This window comes from Chelon labrosus (genome assembly GCF_963514085.1).
Source record: "Chelon labrosus genome assembly, chromosome: 9".
Lineage (NCBI taxonomy): Eukaryota > Metazoa > Chordata > Actinopteri > Mugiliformes > Mugilidae > Chelon > Chelon labrosus.
This window is the reverse complement of record NC_140359.1, coordinates 13,480,550-13,501,812: the sequence shown is the minus strand read 5'-3', so window position 1 is coordinate 13,501,812 and position 21,263 is coordinate 13,480,550. Positions and strand designations below refer to the sequence as shown.

The 21,263-nt window shown below is 42.6% G+C and overlaps 1 protein-coding gene across 2 annotated transcripts in view; it reads right to left on the bottom strand.

Moving 5' to 3' along the window:
- The window catches only part of LOC311492421 (uncharacterized protein), a 28,995-nt gene extending 7,732 nt beyond the window's left edge, over positions 1–21,263 (bottom strand). Inside the window, exons 1-4 of one of the 2 annotated variants that reach the window (XM_084550699.1) lie at positions 20,838–21,263; positions 5,238–5,293; positions 4,924–5,036; positions 3,212–3,286 (exon numbers count right to left, since the gene is read on the bottom strand). In XM_084550699.1, the coding sequence (XP_084406825.1) occupies positions 3,212–3,286; positions 4,924–5,036; positions 5,238–5,293; positions 20,838–20,929 (336 nt within the window). In that variant the 5' untranslated portion in view covers positions 20,930–21,263. The remainder of the gene's footprint in view (positions 1–3,211; positions 3,287–4,923; positions 5,037–5,237; positions 5,294–20,837) is intronic. The other variant, XM_084550700.1, reaches the window with a different exon arrangement.

Genomic DNA, 21,263 nt, shown 5'->3' with positions numbered 1-21,263 from the left:
GCCCTAGGTGAAGTGACAGGTTGAGAGGGTTTTTTAGCTATAATTGGGCTCAACTCTGCACAAACTGTCTCCCCCGCTCTGGAACCAAACTGCTTCGTAGTCTCTCTGCTACTCAGGAGTTGTTCAGAGTAACAAGCAGTAGGTGAATGCGGGGATACTCAAGTTTACCCAGTTAAAGTTTGTCCCAGTTGACTGATGGGTTACTTAGGATGCATTATTGACAAGTAGAATTCCAAATTTGGATTCTGTTACACTTTACTTTGTTATTGTGAATTACGCTGATCAGCCACAACATTAAAGCCACTGACAGGAGAAGTGAATAACACTGATCATCTTGTGACAATACAATGTTCCACTGGGAAACATTTGGACCTGGCATTCGTGTGGATGTTACTTAGACATGTAGCACCCACCTAGACCAGACCAGGCGCCCCCACCCCATAGCAATGACGCTAGCAGGATGCAGCCTGACACAGACACACGTGCAAAAACGGTTTCGGAACAACTCAAAAAACATGAAAAACGTGAAGGTGTTGACCTGGCCTCCAAATTCACTAGATCCCAAACTGATCAAGTATCTGTGGGATGCACTGGAACAAGCCTGATCCACAGAGCCCCCTCCCCTCAACCCATAGGACCCAAAGGCCTCCACTAACAACATTCTGTTGCCAGACACCACAGGACACCCTCAGAAGACCCACGTCCATTCTCTGGTAAGTCACAACTGGTTTGGAGGCACAAGGAAGACCCACACAATATTAGTAAGGTGGTCATAATGTTATGGCTAATCAGTGTATATTCATTTTACACTGACATGCATCGTGCTTATAAAAGTTATTGCACTTACGGTACAGTTGTAATGAGATCTCATCAGCTGACATAAGACAGGAGACAAAGATTTATGCTAGCTGACATACGTCTGTTCTCAGGTGTGTGTCGGAGCAATATGACGGATGCGTAATCTAAAGTGCTTCAGGGTTTAGGGCCTTGACCCCAACATGTTGCTTTGTTCCTTATTTACAACCAGGACTCTTCTCTTTCAAATCCCAAATCTCCTGCTTTGCCTTAAAAGAAATTTGGCCTCGTGCCTGTCCATCAGGTAGTCAAATAAATGCCTGCCTGTCCAGCCTAAGGCATGTTTTCCTCTAATATCAGTATCTAATGCACACTAGCATTCAGTTCGTAACACACCCAAATCAGCTGTTGCAGACTCGCCTTGACAAAAACCCCCCCAATGCCAGCTGAGACACGCAGCACTGCAAGACATAAAAACTGAGACTAAGTGAAGAAGAAAAAAAAACAGGGAAAGAAAGAAGGAAGGAAAGAAACAATAACAAACACAGAAAATGCCAAGGGAAATTCTGTTTTCAAGGCGAAGTTGTCAAAAAAACAAGCAACTGAGACCTCAGATGTTATCATCAGTGTATGCATGTAGGCTACTGCTGTGGTTTAGCAAGCAGGAATTTAGCTAAGAGTCAGAACTGTTTAAGGCTACAGCTTCTGTTTTTACTTGGAGGACATTTAGGAGACAAGATTGTGAGTGGCAGGTAAAATCTGTCCAGCTATACTGAAGTATTGCACACTGTTGCAGATTTTAAAATCAGTCAAGATGAGAGAGATGGCCTTAAACAAGTAGCCTGTGAGATTCGACTTTGTTTACAATGTGGAAAAATTTGCATATTCTTTGTATGAGTCTTACATTTGAGTCTTTAAACGCTCATTTTGCTGAAAGAGGACGGCCACAATTAATTTCTACAAATTCTTCAGGAATTCATCACAACCCCAGATAATAACCCGAACAAAAGTCTGTTGACGTGAGCTGCATTTTACTTTCCCTATGTTTTTTGTTATTATTTATCAGTATATGTTAAGCTTTATTAGTCACTGATCAACGTACAGTACTTGAGAAAAGCAGGAAAGGTGAAAAACCAAAATGTGAAAAATGTCACATGTTCCTGCAAAGTTGGAATGAATAAAAATGGGATTGCTCAGTTATATATCACCACCGCATTTTTTTAGGTTCAGTATGTTTCTGCAAATTGAAACCATATGCATGACTTCGATGCCCATTGTATGAGCATGTTCTCTTTAAATCTGAATCAGCTTTAAGTAATAAATCGACGTTTGAACCGAGAAATGGAAAATGTTCATGTTCTTTTTCTCAGACACAGGAGGACTGTAGGAACAACAGTTTGGTCTCAATTTAAAATAAATTCTTTCCGTTCCCCTTTCCAGTGTATTCACAGGTTAGCAGTTACGCCGGTGACTGCGCATTACAAGGTGCTGTCGCGACACAGGACCAGGCGTTAATGTCTGATGTGTGTTTGTGTTTGCTACGGTTACAGGTCACATGTCTCCCACAATCCACTAGCCTCCACATCCAGTCATTTCACCAAAATTTAAAAGTCCCACATGTCCATGGGCTCGAGAGTGAGTGCATTCACACGTCCGCAGAGGGGGTTAAGTGAGTTTTTAGACAGTTGCTCGCCAAAAAATGCCAGATTCAACTTTGACTCAAAAAAACAACAAACATTCCACAGATGCTTTTGCAGTCAACTGGGTGATGCCTTTATATGGAAACTAGTAAACCCAGGGGTCAGATAAACTGCTCCTACTTACTGGAACGCTAAATAAACACAGTCTGAAAGGCGCAGACGGAGGCGAGAAGTTGCAGCTAACGCGATGCTCCGCACACAAGGCGCTCGGATCATAAAATACACGCATGCACCTGGATCATAAAAATATGCACTTCTCTATTTTTTATTACGTCTACTTCATGTTTTTTCAATCAGTTTGTCATATGACTCCGGGTGGCATTTACAAAAAAATTAACTTTTAACCTCAAAGTTAGTACTTCCCCTAGTAGCAGAGTGGCAAATAGACCAAGCCTACACATGGGGAATAGAACAGGAAGGGGGCTGAGGACAGGAAACTCTCAAAACAATACTATGTAAACTCCTGTGTGTAAATATAGGGTTTTATAGTACAAAGTCAAGAGTCCAGGAGGTAAAGACAACAGAACAGAATGTAACGTTTTTTCTATGCTAAGAGTTGAAGAATAAAGTAAAAATGAATATGTACTGTGCTGCTTCTGCTCCACAATGCTACTAGTTTCACCACTGGAATTATGTCATCGCCAATAAACTGTCGAGCAGTCAATCAAATACAAACTCTCGTGCCATGTTATTAATTTCAGCTTGATGTACTGCACCTTAAAGAAGTTCTTGATGGCTGGAATGTGGCTGGCGCATTCTGTCCTGCGGTAGTCATCCACATTTGGGCCGACCTGCGGACAAACACAGGATGTAGACACTTGCGTTCATGTCATACCTCTGTCTGGAAAGACTAAAAAAAGATGTGCAGGAAACAGGCTGAAGAACAATAGGATTCATAATAATGAAGGTCTGGTGTTGTCGCCAAAAAAATAAATAAAATCTAAAGACCTCTCTAAAAGTTGTGGATGCCCATGAGTGTGGGAGCAATGGACTTAATAAAAGCTTCAAATTATTTTAAATATATCCTTTCACTGTCAGAAAATCATCTACAAGTGGTGTGGATTTCAGAGTACTGCCAATGTGTCCAGGACTGGCCGTCCCAGCAAACTGCAGATGCAAAAAGACATCTCTGAGAACCTCAACATTTCACCACAGGATCTGCAGGTAACTCTTTTAAATGTCAAAGCGTTTGTCAAGTCAGGGAGAAAAATGTAATCTGCATGGAAGACGTGGAAGGAAATGACATTTCTGCTACTTCTGCTGCCCAAAAATAACACCAGAGCCGAGCCACAGTTTGTCAATCAACATAAAGGCAAAGAATATTGTGTTCTGGACATATTAAAGAGCTATGAGGTAGTTATGTTTGGAGCAGACCAAAGACAGGCTTTTTAGGTGAAGAACATCATAGCAACTGTGAAACATAGTGGTCGAAATGTTGTGGTTTTGCTGCCTCTGGGAGTGGCAAGCATGCAGAAACCGAGTCAACCATCAGTTCTTAACGTATTTAATAGTGCTTGAATGTGAGACTGTCTATCCAAAAGATGCGGTTGAACCAGGAGTGTGCCTCTCAATGGGATAATGGTTCTAAGCACACTAGCAGAGTCTCTATAAATGTCTGTAAAAAAAACAGAAATGAAAGGCTTATATATAGTCTGAATGGACTAGTCAAGACTAAAACACAGATTAGAGATTAGAACCTACATGAAATACTGTGAGAGGATTTGAAATGAATACTACATGCAAGAAAACCGTCTAAACATCTTGCAGCTGAAAGACCTTTTCATGGACTTTTTGAAAGCAAATGTCAGAATCTGGTACTTATTAAACAAAACACCTACACAAAGTTATTTTCAGTGATTACTAGCTTTGACAGAAAAAACAAATTACTGGATTTATTAATATTTGTGTTGAATGACTGACTCCTGGTGTATTTGAGTATATCACCTTATGCTCAAAAAAAAACTAAAGCACTGTGCTTACTTCTTCACATGACTGCAGCTTGTGACATAAATCAGCATGGGCATTTAGGTGTTCTTCTTGCCGTGTGATTCATAATTTTCCGTAACACAATGGCAAGCTCACAAAGCAGTTTCCCGCATTTCAAATGCCGAGTAAGCTTGTGTCAAAACATGATCATAGGATGTGAATAAGCCGAGTAGTTTAGTTTTTCTTTTAGCATTTTACAGGTTAATTAGCCCATAGACTTTCCTGTCTGTGACCTCATAATATGTTAAACTCATTATCTTGGATCTGCAAAATACTCTGCCGTCTCGAAATGAATGCACGTCTGTGAGCGCGCGCGCGTGTGTGTGTGTGCGGTTTACACATGTATGAGGGAAGCATACATGTGTGTTCCTATAATTTGTGCTGGTACGTGTGTTGTAATAGGCTCATGCTTCCAGTGCGCTAAGCCCCTTGAGCCACTCACCCAGCTGATCATGGCAATCCGAGGGGCTCCCGTCTCGGCGCTTCCCACTTTGCACAGTCCATACTGAGGCTTGGCGATGTGAAACTTCCCCGCCAGCTCCGTCACACCGCCCGCTGTTTGAAAAACGACAGAAATAAGTAAAGGTTAGAGGGAACAAAGGAAGGGGGATATTAAAAAATGTCTTTTACGGCAAACTGTTAGAATTCTCAGAACACAAGAGGACATGTGATAGCCTTTGAAGCTGAAGTGAAGAAGTTTTATTAGTTTATTAGCTTAGGTATTTGAAATTTTGAAAAACTGACAGTCCACTTTACCTCCTGAGTCAGCCAGTTTGAGCTTGTTGGTCACTCCATCATATGTAAATAATGCCCTGAGAACATACAGACACACACACACACACATATGAGCCACAGAGAAACATATGACAAAGACATGACAGACAAATCTGTAATGTTGACGGATGATTTCTCAGGAACTTTCAGGATTCTTTTCTACGCACGAGCGAAAGCACGTCTAAAACTTTTAGCATGCAGACAGCTGGGTGTTTCGCGTGTTCAAAATTTCAGTGCGCACAGGGGACACATGGAGGCACACAAGCGTAGCCAGATGTTTCGCTGCACATACCATTCCCTGCAGTGCAAGCATCATTACAACACAAGAAGGAAAAATGGGTTATTACATGTATAAAGTAGAGAGGCAAACTGCAACATAATAACCTGCTGTCGTGGTGTTTGCCTTGCAGGTGTATGGGCTCCTGGATGTGAAATAAATGCAACCAGTGCTAAAAAATTTTTGACATTTTTGCAGGTGAAAACCTGTCGTACCACACCCTCCTGTCAGTTGACTATTGTTGCAGCAACTTAACAAGTCATCATGTCCATGGAAACACTGAGGTACAACTCCACTGCTTAATTAAGGGCAAAGTAATCTGAGAGAGATACATACGAAGAGAAATACTGCAAGATTCATGATTTACTATTGCCACTTTTATGGTGCAACACATATTGGAGGTTGTTTAGCCGTGGTGCAGAATCCCAAACCCATGTGTTATTTGAAAAGTCCTATTTTTGATAGAATCTTGATTCATGTGCGTGTTTTCAGCACAACTGTGGAAACATGTTTGTGGTTGTGACTTAACAAGGCGGCACGCGGAGAGAGGAATTGTTAAATGTTCGTGGGACTGCGTGTCTGTGTGTACGTGCATGTGTCTGTGTCTGACTCTGGGCCTGCGTACATTCTTCTCAGCAGAACTCCTCGAGGTGTGTTAACAACATCTGGAGCTGGGCTGCAAGAGGCCATGAACAGCTATTACAACAGGCCAAAGGTGAATGGTCGGTCGGTGTCTGTGTGTGTGTGTGTGTGTGTGTGTACAAAGGAGTACAAAGTGTCAGTTTAACATGTTTGGTCCACTATGTTGCGCTGTACAACACTAGCATTGGGTCAGCTAACTCAGTTTGCGTCTCTGACTCACGCTGTTATTTTTTCCTGATACAACAAGTCTGTCTTTGTTCTTTCTCCCCTAAGAACAAAGACAGCCAAAAGTCAGTCAGTCAGTCAGTCAGTATGCAAGTGTGCTGAGGACACAATAACCATATTGTGCAGCCCATTGAACAAGCTGCATGCTAGTCTAGTGTGTGTGTGGAGGCAGGCTGACATATTTTGCAGTGCTGATTTGCTTACAAGCGCTAACTCTGTATGTATCACTCACCGATATTTTGAAATGGGAACATTCTCCACGGCCTTCCAGTATTACATGAGCTCTGTGTCACCTGGATTATTCACATATCTCTTCGGGGATTAGTCTAGCCACAATAACAACACACTCTACTCCCTCATTAGTCTCACCAGCATCCAGAGCTTAGGCTCCCAGCCACATGCACTGATCCTTGGTCCTCTAGCATTCCTAAAGGTTACCACTCGCCAGCAGTCAAGGTCAAAGGTCACTGTGTCTCTGAGGGAGTCTTAATTGCATGTGCAAATTCTCCACCCACAGGGAACAGGCATGCACATGAGGGTACACTGTGCTGTGGGACTCTCTTTGTTCTACCAGAGCGTTCGCTGAGATGGACTTTGCAAAGATCCCGTTTTCAGGTGTTTCGTATTCCCAAGACTTTACTTAATTTCAATCTTAAAATCAGTTTTCGAAAAATGAGTGCTCTCTTGTCTAGTCTTATCTGAGCAAGGAAATGCAGTGGTACAATAAAGATTTTACTAACTTTACTATAAGAGTCAAATTACCATCTTTACTATCCTTCAATGTATTTTATACTACATAGCTTTATTGTAGCCGAGAATAAGTCATAAAGTGTGTTATGGCGAGTACATTATAGATGTTTATCATACATTCAGTATTTGTAAGTAAGACAATGAGGCCAAAGTTGTTTTGGGGGTCTCTCTTCCATAGTTGACCAATGGTGAGGAACAAACCATGACAGCCAGCGGGATGTTTCTTTACATGCTTGCTTAGTTACTGTAACGCTATGGTGGCATAAGCAGTTTCAGAGGTAGTAAGATTTTTCCTAACTAGAGCGTATAGACCCCCACACAGACACTGTCTGATGAGAAAAACAGACTCTCTTGTGTCTGTACTCCAGCCCACCTTTCAAACTCGGCCAGCTATGACCTCAGAGGGGAAGAGAAGAGAAGAGAAGAGAAGAGAAGAAGAGAAGTGTCCATCATTAAGCAAATAAGGGGTATGAAAAGGGGCAATGTTTAGGAAAAGAATAGAGAAAGCAATGATGCCATACTCTGAAACAACATTTACGAATAATTATCATCACCAAAACATCTCTAAAACAAAGGCATTTTCAGCACACTCAGAGATGCCTGTACAGTTTATAAACCCAGACATGCACACACACTCACACAAAGGCACATGTGCACACAATGTACTATGAGCCTGAGCCACTAACAATAGGGATGGTTTGTTTTGGACTGCCAGAGACCCTGTAATATCTCCAAACTTGCTACGCTCTACCATTTCAAGATTAACATAACAGAAGCAGATGGTGAGCTGTGCAGGAGACGGCCCTGTCATCACTTATCTGGGTGTATTCCACGATACCAGGCCGAACTCTGAGCCGTTTGAGCGCAGTAATACACAGGAAATACTTGGACACAATGTACACATTTCTCTCATGCTGTAATTTTCGAAAGAGATTTGGGGGTAGATTTGCTTTCACTGTGTTCACATCCAATTTGTTATGATGTTTTCTAGGAGTGCATTTTGTTTGCGCTTTATTACGCAATAAGAAAAAGCTAAATTAACCCCATGAGGACATATTTTGCACCCCAGAACCAATAACTGCATCTCTTATCCATTGTTAACCTGTCACCATCATTCCTATTCTAAATTCATTATTCTGACCCCTGCCTCCAACAACAGTATATTTCTTTCCCTCATACCCTAAATCCTTTAGCACAACAAATCTCATTTCACATACCTCTAAAGCCATATCTCATCCTCATCTCTCCTCCCCCCCGACTCCACACTTCCTACCCCTCTGTGTCTCTCTGACAAGAAGTTCTTGTGAGCTCATAGGTCATTTATTCATTCCGTCTTTGCCAGCAGGGGAGATATGAGAGATTTCTGGCTATGCGCGCTGTTGCAGTATGATAAACTGTGTATGAAGAAAAAGATATGAGAAAATAAATGAGAGGCCAGGAGCTTTCACCAGGATTCACTGCCCAGATTAAGCTCTCCGTCAGTTCATTATTTTTGCTCCCTTTACTCCTCCTCTTCCCCTTCCACATGCGGCACACATATCCCCAGCAGTCCCACCAACTCTCATGTAAAGCCTTTGTCAATTTGTCATTTTTTGCTTCAACAGTGGAGTCTTTTGAACGCTTCATTTGTGCTATAGCTTCTTAAAGAAAGGTATTTTCCATCTACTGTGTACCCTATATATTATATGCTGTACCTCTCCGAAAGATTCTTTCTCCCCACTTACTGTAGTTTTACATCATATGTTTTTTTTCCTCCCCTTCCCCTTCAGCTCCCCAATTCCTTACTCTTGGCTCAAAGCTGACCTGAGCTCCTGGTTCTATTTTTAGCCCGTCTCACAGTCTACCTCTCGGGCTGTGTTGGAGAGGGGAGCTCAGAGAGGTCCCCACAGCACACAGCACTCATTTCCTCTCTCCAAACAAGGGCAAAATAAGTCTAGTCAGACTTGACCGTTGAAAAAGTCGTTTTTCCTTCCCCCGTCCGGCATGTTACTCATATAGTGTCCATGCGGCGACCCCAGCGGTAAACGCATTCCTCCATCCGTCTGGACTACAGAGACACGTGGACGTTTATGGGTAGGGGCTGAGAAATTTGAGTAAGGCAGAGGAAGTGAAGGGAATGGCAGACTGATAGAGCATTCAAGCCAAAGAAAAAGAGAATAAGGAAAAGAGAGAATGGAACCACATTAGGGCCTCAGTGTGCTCTGAAGTGATGTATCACAGCAGCGATCACGACTGATAAATCTGGCATGCTAAACCAGAGGCACATTCCAGTTGTAATGAGGTGAAACATGTTGTTTTTGAGAGCATACAGGATTTCAATAAATAAAAGTCTAACTGGGCTTTCGAAAAATAATTCCAAAAATGTGGCCTTAAACCTGGGGCATTAAAACTGCCCAACATCTCCCATCTTTAGTACTTGCAGTGACCCGCGTCAGTGTTTGTCTCTTGGCCCCTCATTAAGTGCTGAAACGTGGATGTCAAAATAATGCAGACTGCTGTTGAGAGATGGTGTTAATGTGGACACCCTGTATCAGAGTTGACCCATATCCACTCAGAGAAAGAGGAGGAATCACAAAGAGAGGAAGGGAGATAAATGATGCAACAGCTTCTCTTGAAAAGAAGGTAAGAAAAGAGTAATATCTCTAAAGAGAAGGCCCTCATTCTCATGACCTGCTGCAGACGAGTCAGTCAGGTGCCCTGCAGAGAGTGGACCGTAATCTTTGTAATCCTCACAAACTAAGCAGCAGGGTCCTTTAATGAGAGCTGCTGCTGAGCAGTAAGGGTTTGAGACATGGCACCCAAATCTCTGCAATGACAGCTTCAAATTACGAAGTACTGAAAACAGAAATGTAGTTTATATTAGAACATATTGCTCATTGCGTAATAATGATTGATGTGCGTAGAGCGAGGCATAAAGCCGACAGAACCCAGAATAAGAAATGTTTGTGGATTCCTGCAGCGATGCGGGGTGAAGTCTTATTTAAACAATCCAAAATATCCTCTGGCAGTACTGCGGTTTATGAAGGGAGGTGTAATATCCTGCTGCTGTCATTTCTACCGAATACAATACTTAACAAGTACATCTCCCACTGAGATCAGATTAAACTAATGCCAAATGAGATGCACAGTGTATACGTTTTTTTTTGCAAGAAAAATACGCAAATGCATACTTTCATTATGAAACACCAGTCCAGCATATAGGAGCTGCTCTTTTCCAGAAGTAAAGCGGGCTCTGGAATGGCCTCTGGCAGAGGATCTGTATCGGGTTGTGTTGATCCACCAGCCAAATCACGTCCAAGTGCCAATCAGCTGCTTATGCAATGGCAAGATATTCTACTGGGCCCGTATTGCACTGATGAAAATGATCAGCAGCATAAGAAACAATGCATCTGTAACATCACTAATATTTCACCAACAAATCATTTAATCTTCAATTTGTTATTAATCCAGACATCTGTAATTTAGATCAACATAAAGCTGTGGGATATTTATCATGACTCTACATTGCTCTTTTTTTATAATAAGCTTGCAATCTAATATTTGGCACTGTCATGAAATGCTAACGTCTTATATATATATTTTATATATTGGCAAAGATTTCACTTTACCAATAGGAAGCTGCATATTGAGTGAACTTGCAAGGCTCCAGTGACTCCTGAGCAAAGTAATGCTTGCTCTGCATGCTTCAAATACTTCTGAAAAATGTGTAAGCCTGACTACAAGAAAGAAGACTGAGACATGCTGGCAAGGAAATGTGACCTCATGGTTCAATGTTAGTTCAATTTCACAAGCACTGTTTGGCTGTTAAATAAATAAAAATAAATTAAGTATCATATTGAGAATGTTAATTGTCGACATTGTGTATTGCTAGTCAGAGCAACATGTACTCTGTCACCGCGAAAATATCTATTAGTCGCTTCATTTAGCATTGGTGGTGGTGTAATGGTTGTGTCACAGTGAGGATAAATCATGTTTAACGTCACTTTTAACAACAGCTGCCTGACTGGAAATATGAGTGGGTTGCCTATTTGACCCACAAGAGTACTTGCTCAGATCCACCCTCTGAGTAACACTGACTGATCTTATGATATTTGACAGGGTGGAGGACAAATCAGACTCCTCTGGAGACTATTACAGACCACTGCAGCTATTTGCCCCGGAGAAACTGGTAAATTAGCGGGAGGAATGACAGAGGGGACGGAGAACAAATTTATAAGAAAGGACAAAAAGTGTGGCTAAACTAAAGGTAGGAAAACATTTAAAAAGTTAAACAAGAGATTGCATCCAGGATTGCAGCATTGAGGGGGGGGGTGAGGGAGGACGGGAGGGAAGGGCAGAGAGAGAGACTGGATGGAATGCTGGGAGGAGGAGGGGAGGGCAGAAAATTTCTTTTCTCAGCAAAAGCACAGAGCCAGAGAAGTTTAGAATATGACAAACTAAACAAATAAGTAATTAAATCACTGCCAAGGACCAGTGAGAGAAAACAGCCCTCCCTGTGCTGAGGCAGATGGAAAAGAGCGGGGGATGGACAAAGAGAGCGGGAGGGACACAAAGCATGCTGCTGTGTGGTGGATGTCAATTCAAAATGCCCCTGCAAAAGAAACAAAAAAAAAAAAAAAACACATCCATAACTCTGAAAGACTGGGGAGTGAGACGTGTGAGCGGCGGTGAGCGTGGTATCAGGTGATGAACTGTGAGAGAGAGCTGGTGAACAGTTGGTCTCGTGTTACAGCCTTGAGTTAATCCGCAGATAACGTTAACCAGTCTCTGTGCAGGCAGAGCTGCTGACGTTCTAATTACTTAACCATAAAGTTCCTCTCCGTGTAACATAATCCTTTATCTATCCTCTAACTTTAAAGAAAGGCAAATGTACAGTATGTCGCTGCCATGTAGGTGCATGTGTTAGTTTCAGCATACTTTGTCTCCGTACAGATTTAGAAAACAATACGCATTAGCATAACATGGCATATTGCACTAAATGCATTGGACGAAAGAAAAACAGAATGACACTGGTTTTAAAGAGAGTCACAGTACACATGTGACCCATGTATCAGTTTAGCGGGAGGAAAGAGACTCGACCACCAAACACGTACAGACGCACACAGGAACTGATAACACAGGAACCACTAATCTCTATCTCGTTATAGCATGAAACAGAAATCAGTACTAATACATCAAGTTTGTTTACATTTTTTAAAGGTTTTATTTTATACTGAGCACTAGAAAAAACACTTTTATTTCGTTTTACTCTATTACAAAATTGACGCTTCTTTGAATAATAAAAAATATATATGTGGAACTGACACTCTCTTCAGCATGGTGGCGTTTCCCTCCATGTGCACGTTATACGCTGAAACACATTTTAATTTATTTACTCAAACACGCAGCGAAGTGAACCCATTTTCAGGCTCCTCCCATTTCTGTGCCTGCTTCGGAAAGACATCGATACTTCTGCTAAAACAGTGGTGAAATCTGCGTTTAGGGCTGGGGTGTCAAACTCATTTTAGTTGGGGGGGCATCATACAGCTAAATCTGATCTCAAGCGGGCTGGACAAGTAACATGTCAACCTTTTTCCATTTGTTTTAGTGCAAAGTACATTATGAAAATGTATTTAATGAACTATAAACAATCAACATTTTAACAAATAAAGTAAATGCAATTTTGGCACATTGCAGCCATCTGCTGTTTTGTTCTGGCACTCAATGTTGTTATGTCGCAACTCTGACTAAAACAGTGTGACCCCTAGTGAGCAAATTAGAAAAAGCAGTTCTACTGTCTTCTATGTAATTTTTTTCGCAATTTGCAAATTCATCCCGCAGGCCAGATTGGGCCCTCTGGTGGGCCAGTTTTAGTCCGCAGCCCATATGTTTGACACCCCTGGTTTAGGGTTTAATAGAAGATGGCTACATGAAATTCAACGTCATGAGGGCGTGAGCTTCAAGTGTAATGGGGCACATGGGAGTGAGATGTATTCAGGCTGGAGAAAAGCCACTCACAGACAGAGCTCACACTGGGGAAAACGATGAAAAGCACCAGGGATGTATATAGGTATAAATGGGGAGGCTAAGAGGGGCACATTTAACAGAGGCACACAATGGGAAGCAGGCAGAGTGCACTGGAGGTTTCCAAGGGGGCAGTGGAGTATGTGGTTAATGGGGCAAGAGTTTTGATGAAACTAATACGAGGGAGTTGTCTTGGGTCTGTATGGGGTAAATTGTTATGACTTGGGGAGGCATGTCCCATAGCTTGTCCAGTTAGCTATGGGGGAACGGATGGGAACAGAATTTATGTTCCTGCACCTGACACGGGAAGGGACCAAAGGAGAGGAAGGGGGATGAGTTACGATAAGTCCTCTGAAATCATGGTCCGATGGGATCACACTGGCATTTCCTGTTCCTGCTGTCACACACACACACACGAAAAGCCTGCATTCTCCAGTTATCCCAGTTATTATGGGACCACTACAAATGTGATAGCATCTTATCTTCAGCCATTTCCTTCAGTTAAACAAAGCAAACTCTCACGTATCACATCTCCACTTGAGCCTTATTTGCCCCGTCTTCTCTGCAGCTTCTCTTAATGCTTTGATCTTTCTCTGGGTCCTCTTCACCCCTTCACCTGTCCTCTCATCTTTCCCTTTTTCTACACTCTATCAGCGCCCCAAGTTCTATCATTTGCAGATTCTGCTTTTCAACGCCCTCTTGTCCCGACCACCCTCATGCACTTTGTCTTGACTCCGCCGCAATTCTCTTTCCTCTCACACGTTGCGCTTTCTCATCTCGTTATTCCTCCATATTTCTTACCAAGTGTCCTAGCCCATTCATTTGCAGCCCCTTCTAAGCCTCCTCAGTCACTCTCCACTCATCTCCCTCAATTCATTCAGTCTCTTTAGCAAACAGCCTAGCTTTCCCACCGGGGTCGTCAGGACAACAGAACCCCCAACTCTCCACAAGGACCCCGCAACTCAATCACACCACCAGCTAGTGAACAAACATGAAGAGAAAGGCAAGTGAAGTTCCCAGCCCCTCGTTTAAGGGTTACTTTGCTACAGTAGGTTACCACATTTGAATATGCGCGAAATGGGTCGGTGCTTGTCTGTGATGATCTCATACTTGCGCAATTAAAGGGCAAATGCAAATAAAAATAAATGTTATCATCTGTGAAACACGTTGTGGCTGTTAGACACCGCTTGTGTTGTGCTTGGCCAGTTTACAAGAAAATGAGCCATGGCAACGAAGAACGTGGCAAAATGTTTCAGCATGCAGTCGGTTACTTTCACAACATTCGCTCAGGATCGTTACTGTCAAGGCTCCGGATGTAAAGGTGTGAATCCTTCATTCATTCATTCATCTTCTGTAACCGCTTGTCCTGTGAAGGGTCGTGGGGGTGCTGGAGCCTATCTCAGCTGTCATCGGGCGAGAGGCGAGGTACACCCTGGACAGGTCGCCAGTCTATCTCAGGGCGTAAAGATGTGAATTTCAAAATGAAGTCTAGCTTTTTAAAAGAAGAGATGTGTATCAGAAGGAAGAATGAAATGCAAGACACAGAAGGCAGGAAGAGAACACTAAATGGGAGCTTTTGATAAAAAGCTGATGAGGTCCCAAAGACTAAACACTAAAGTCCATGAAAGAATAGCCTAAAAAATTAAACTGAGCACAACAAAAGATTTGTAAATCAAACCGGGAAAATCTGTGCTCTATTGTTGTATTCACAACCTCGTAACTGTACATTTCCAACGTTTTCCAAAATAGTAGAAGAATATATTGCAATCTAGTTGTAAAGAGGCTTCTTCACAGTTTTATAATACGCATGAGTAAAATAATGCTTACCAAAGGCCTCATCTCTTCATAACAAATACATTTCTTACATTGAGTTATCTGGTTGTTAGTTTAGCATCTGTTAGCCTCTGTGGCTTCTAGATGCCAACAGTTGCCGAGCAATGCTCCTTTCACGACATACGGTTGACGTTACCATCCCATCCCATGTCATAACCACAACTTTACAAGTTCATTTGAAGGCAGCATAAATATACAAGGAAAAGAAGTGTAACGTAACACAGGCAAAGAAAAGACAAAATAAAGTCAGAACAACGACAAAAACACTTGACAAGAGCACTTTCTAGATTTTTTAATTAACGTAACTGCTGTGTGGTTTTCTGGCATCTGCAATACTGTTATGTGAGTTCCAGTGTGCTTTAATGCTGAAGTGTTGGTTTAACAGATTTTATCTTTGGCAAACTCTGCAGCCCAGAAACACATAAATATCAGTTAAGTCATTTATTTCCCTCACACCATATTGTTGCCCTGACATCTCCTAAAAGCACCTCAGCTGGGCTTGGGGAAACACGTTCACACACCCTACAAACCGTATTCATTCTCTCGCCAATGTTTGAAGAAACACTAAAATACAGATGTTTTCAGACAGCTATCTGACACACCCTTGGAAAAACTGCACCTCTCCGTCTGCTACCCTCACTGCTCATTACATAGATTAAATGAGCAGGTCACTTCAGTGAGTTTGTATTTTTTGCAGCCTGAAGCATGAAGGAAATCATGTAGTTCCACAAAGATACTAAGTTTTCCAACAGTGTGTGTGTGTGTGTGTGTGTGTGTGTGTCAGCCTTTATCTTGAACTCCAAAGGGAGACAATAACATGTTTGTTGTGTCCACTGCTGTAGGCTTGAAAAGGCCGGATTTCCAATGGAAACAATGTGCAAAGGGCATCTGAACTGAGATCAATGCAGCTCTTGAATGAACAAAAGGGGGAATTGATAGAAAGGTCAGGTGTGAGGAGGACTGATAAAATACTTTGAAGCTCATTGTTCACAGTGATCTTTATATAAAACATTTAACATGATATTAAATTAAAAAAGATTAGTCGCACCTCCTGAATACATTATCTTTTTAAAGTTAGGAGCTCTTTGTTTTGTTTCCAACAGACAACCGACACCAAGATGTATAACAGCACACCGGTGCCACGAAGCCATGAAACATTGATTACTGACATTTTGCATCATTTGTGGGGCAGTTACAAGTCACAAGTGGACACAGTATGAATTTGTGGCCTTCTACCCAACAGTTTACACACAGAGGAGCCAAAACATAAAAAGACATGCACACGAATACACACATACAGTATAACCTTCTGCAGTCACGTCTCATCGTGCCTAAAACCTACCATTACCCCAGATGAATCTAAACTATACTTAAGGAGATGGTAAGCAGTTGTTTAGCGACTGCTCAAATCACTCAATGTAAGTTCATCAAAACAGGCATTATATCTATCATTGTCATCATCTTCCAGTGTGCCACCCACAGACTTGCTCACACAGGCAGCAAGGCAAGCTGAGGGCACAGCTTTGCAGAAGACACAACCTACACGGTTCATTGGAATTGTTTTTTTTTCCTTTTAAACAGGGGCTCCTCCTGTTGCAACAGCTTTTTAACAAATTAATTTAACCTTGAAATGCGTCCGTCCCAAAAGAACACCTTATCTGTGTGCTTAATATGTGTACTTATGTCAAACTAAAAGCACTGGATGGCCCAGGAACCACTCCGATCAGGCCAAATCGGTGTTCTCAGCCAAGGAATCCCTATAGTTGGATGACATTCTAGTTAAAAACTGGTGTTACAAGGTTTTCGCAATGAAAGTATGTGATAGGCTGTGTTTTTCTTCAGAAATGAGACAAGACACACAAGACAGCTATTGCAAGGTGCTGACTGGGCATTGGTCCAGCGCAACCGCCATTTGACTTCCGCTTTTCAGCACACTGCTATGTATATCATGAATCAATCAAAAGTGTGGTGTTATCTTTCAGCCTGATAGCAACACTCTGTGCAGCCTTTGAAGCCTCATCCTGAACAGCATGGGGAAACCAACTAGACTACTTGGTTTCCTTTTGTGGGACTCCACTGTGAGATGATCGGTAGGGTGTGTTTCAACATACAGAGTTGTAACAACATTTACAGAGCTACGTTTAGTTTACACAACAGCCTGTGCAAGTATTACTGTGCTTCTTTTGACGGGTGGATCTCTGTGGATAGTTAAGGAACTGAACAAAATGCAGAACCTGTGCAAGAAAGTTCATGCAGTGAGTGGCTCGCAGTATCCTTGTCTAACTGACTTGCTGCACTTGCATATGCAGTGCACCTCTGGGGTCAGGAGCGACTGTAAAACTACTGTATACACAGGCAGAATCACTCAAGCATGTGCATCTACACACAGTGACAGACAGCTCCGCATTTTACCCTTCATCCTCTCTCCACACCCACAGGTGCACTCCATCTAGCATGTAACTCTAGACCCAGGGACTCTTCAGGTATCAGTTAATCATGCATGAGCCTGTGGAAATTCTGGCAAGTAGGAGCAACACAAACACCCCGGGCCTATGCTGAAATAAAGGCTCCTCCATTCATCACAAACACAGTCCCGTCATGTGAGATCAGAGGCCTGGAGAGAAGGGATAATGTGTTGCTTCTTAAATGAAAATGGGCTTGATTAATTACTTATGTTTTGTGCAGGCTCTCAAACCTAAGAAAAATAATGAAGGTAATAATAATGTTTCAACACCAGATAATTAATCTATTCAGTAGGTTGAGCAACATGTTGCATATTGCTTTTTGTACAAATTCAGTTCAATACCGTTTATTTAGTGCGACTGAAAATTTCGAGTTAATTTCTTTTTTCAAAGGAATGCTCAAATGGAAATATAAGTCTGTAATCCTTACCATCTGATGGCAGGTTACTTGGACGCTACACCACAAGTGAATGCTTTACATGAGTCAACAGTGAGCGTTCTCAAATCAACGAGGAACTTTTATCAAGGAACCAATTTACCCTGCTTAACCACCTTAAAACTATATGTTTCATAAATGAATTTAATCTGACCCAAGACAAGAACTCAAACGAGGATGAATGAAGACAGTCTGTTTCTTGTAGGAATCCTCTGTGTGAAGTGAATCACTCTGGTAATACAGTGAAGTCAGATATTTACTTTATGTGTCATTGCCTAACTGTGATAATCCCAACGAGAGAACACTTACCACGGTATCAAAGTGTGTCCAGAGAGAAGAAGAGGAAGTTGTGTTCCAGCTTCACTGAGGCCCACAGATGTCTAGATATAACCCACACCCATTCTGATGAATTGCTCCACGATTCAATAGGAATTCCTATCTGATTTGCTTTGCAAGGCTGACACAATACTGTAAACATTCCTTCTAAAACACCCCCTTCTTTGGACAAGCTGGCACAGTAGTCTATTTCATATTTGGGAAGACGTCCCCGGTAAAGCGTGCTTCTCGATTCATATTGGCGTCGTCCTAGAGGTGCTACAACTATACTGCTTGCATTCTTTGTTTCATATGACAAGCAAAGTCTAATGACGTAAATCAGGAATTACACTGATAAGAAATGAAGGTGTTTCCTGCACAGTATCACTGGGAACACACATTTACTGTTGATCTGTCAAACCTTGACAAACATAAAACACACACGCTGCAAGTTTCCAGCCTTTGAGCAACACACTTTGTAGTCGTGCGCGGTCTGGGAGACTGAGCAGAGACCTCCGAGGCTGCATGTTGAGCAGTGAGGTCTGAATGGAGGATGCATTGAAACTGCTCCTCTTTTCTTCGGAGTCTCGCCCACAAAGGGTCTGTTTCCCATTCAGGACACAAGGTCATTAGATAATACACACCGGGACCTCAAGGCCACGCAGTGGGGGCGGGATCGTTCAACAAAACAAGCCTCCTACCCCTCTCCATGAAAACTTCTCAATGTCCTCAACTCACTACAATAGTCTCTGTAGGATGGAGATACCCATCCAGAAACGAGTATATTCAAGTGCAAACTCACATGCGCGCACATTAAATCTCTCAAACACACACACAGTGGGTGAGGCTCCTGTCTCTGTAGTTTGACAGTGGGAATAATGGCATCATCATGTTCCCCTCCCACCTCTCTATCCAGTCACAGCAGAGTTATTTGGCTTTCTAAAGTGTGCACAGTGAATGCTGAGGGGATCTCCCTTTCTATTTTTCCTCTCCAGCAAGTACAAGCGAACACGAGTATGTTAAGGGAAATATACATCTGCACATGTTTGTGTGATTGTTTAATTGGCGGCTTGTTGGCAGAGGCACAATCCAGACTTGTGGTTCACTGAAACTTCCTCAAATAAGGAATTGCCGGATCAGTGAAGAGTCAATACGGAGCTGTTGCCATGGGACAATAACTCCATAGTGATACTGAACATGGAAATTTTAAAAGATTTTCCAAATGCAGGAGAGAATGGAAACGGAGCAAGTTCTGTTTGGATTGGGGAATGTCTTTCCAGTCCATTCATCAATATGTCAGATTTCAACTTGTCAAGGTTCCCTCACAATGCTCTGAATCTCATTTCCGAAATGGCATTGTTAGCTCCAAATTAAACCCAGGAAGGACGTAGAAGGAAAGTTGGCAGGGCAACCTTGCTGAAGAGAGAGAGATGTGAGGCAGAGGAAGATGAAACAGAGATGGGCACAATCAGACCTCCAATTCCAAATCACCACATGGGAAATCTTAAAGCACCAGCATATTTTCTTCCTAAACTATAGCTCCATCATATTGAGCAGATATGGGGCAGAAGAGGGGTCATGGTGCATTTATTTTTCCCGGTACTAGTTGAGTATGGCAAGCAACAACATGTTTGTAGCCGGAGATTACACCACACACAGGCAGCTGACTATAAGAGAAGATAAAAATTGAGCAAGACAATTTACCAGGCAGGCTGGTACTGTTTGGAAAGGATGGGTAGATCACCCTAGTGACACACCGGCCAAACCCTATGACAAAGGAAACAAATGAGCCATGTGTCAAGTGCTCAAGTTACAGCATGACATGGTCTCATATGCCAGTGCAGGATCAATGGAATAAATAAATTCCCAGAGCTAAAGAATTAAATTACGCTGAAATTTAAAACTTTCTCTCCCAACACTGCGTTGAATGTTCTTACACTTTGTCGTGTAAAGGCTGGTTTTGAAGGCCTGTCTGTCTTTAGTATTTCTTCCTAAACAACTTTCAGTCACTGGAAATAGCAGTTGAGTAATTACATTTTAATTAGTGGTTAGTCATGTGGGTTTTACTCGTACATCTAATGCTGTCTGTCAAATTACTGAGCCTCTCTCTGAAAGACAACTCCTGTCAGGGATCAGCACATCAGCAGAAACACGACCTGATGATGCCTCATAACTCCTGAGGGAGAATAGCAAAGTCATGGAGCGCAGAGCCTGGCAGAGGGGACGCTGGCCAGGTGCTGCGCTCTGAGACACACCAGACGCCTGGCGTGAGTATTGGACGGCAGTTAAAGTCTGCGCATCCGCCTGCCGCTAAACCAGTAAGCACACATTTGTCACCGTAAATGTAGTCCAGATTGCCTGCTGTCTCCATTTTTTGGCTGGCCATACCCCTCACTGGATTAATTGAAATCAAGCCTCCGCTTACGCAACCTCCTCTCTGGTTGTGCGTAAACGACTCATTCGATAAAACAAGCATGAAAGTTTTCGGAAAGTTGCTGATTTTCTTGCAGTCGTAATAGTCTGTCTGTAATGGCAAGCTGATCTAAAGTTTGACATTTAATCATCTGTGTTATGACAAAGAGAAATCACTCTCTGCTACGGCATGTAAAAGCAATTTTTTCAAGAGCAATCTGCGTTACCAGTTAGTGGAAGAACGGGGGTTGAGGATGTCCTCTTTGGCCGTGAGCAGCGACAGGCTGTAGGTGTCAAGGTTGACCGACTGCGTGCTCATGATGGCAAAAGTTTCCAGACCACTCCCGCAGCTTCTCTGTTCACAGGTCCCGATGGTTTTCGGGGTCGGAGTATGTGCTGGAAAACAGCCCCAGCGAAATAACGAGGGTCGCCCAAGAAAACTGCCGCAAAGGTATGCAGGTTCATGCAAAGAGGGCTTTAGTTCCAAGCTGGAGCGATATCTGTGGAGGCGCTGCGCACTCACAGCGTGGTGGAGGCTGAGACTGCACACTGGTCTTTGTGCAGCTGGGTAGAATAAGTTTTCACAAAAAAGCCCCACCTCCCGTTGAGAGAGTGGAAAGCATAATGACTTCACTAGCTGGGTCACTTGGAAG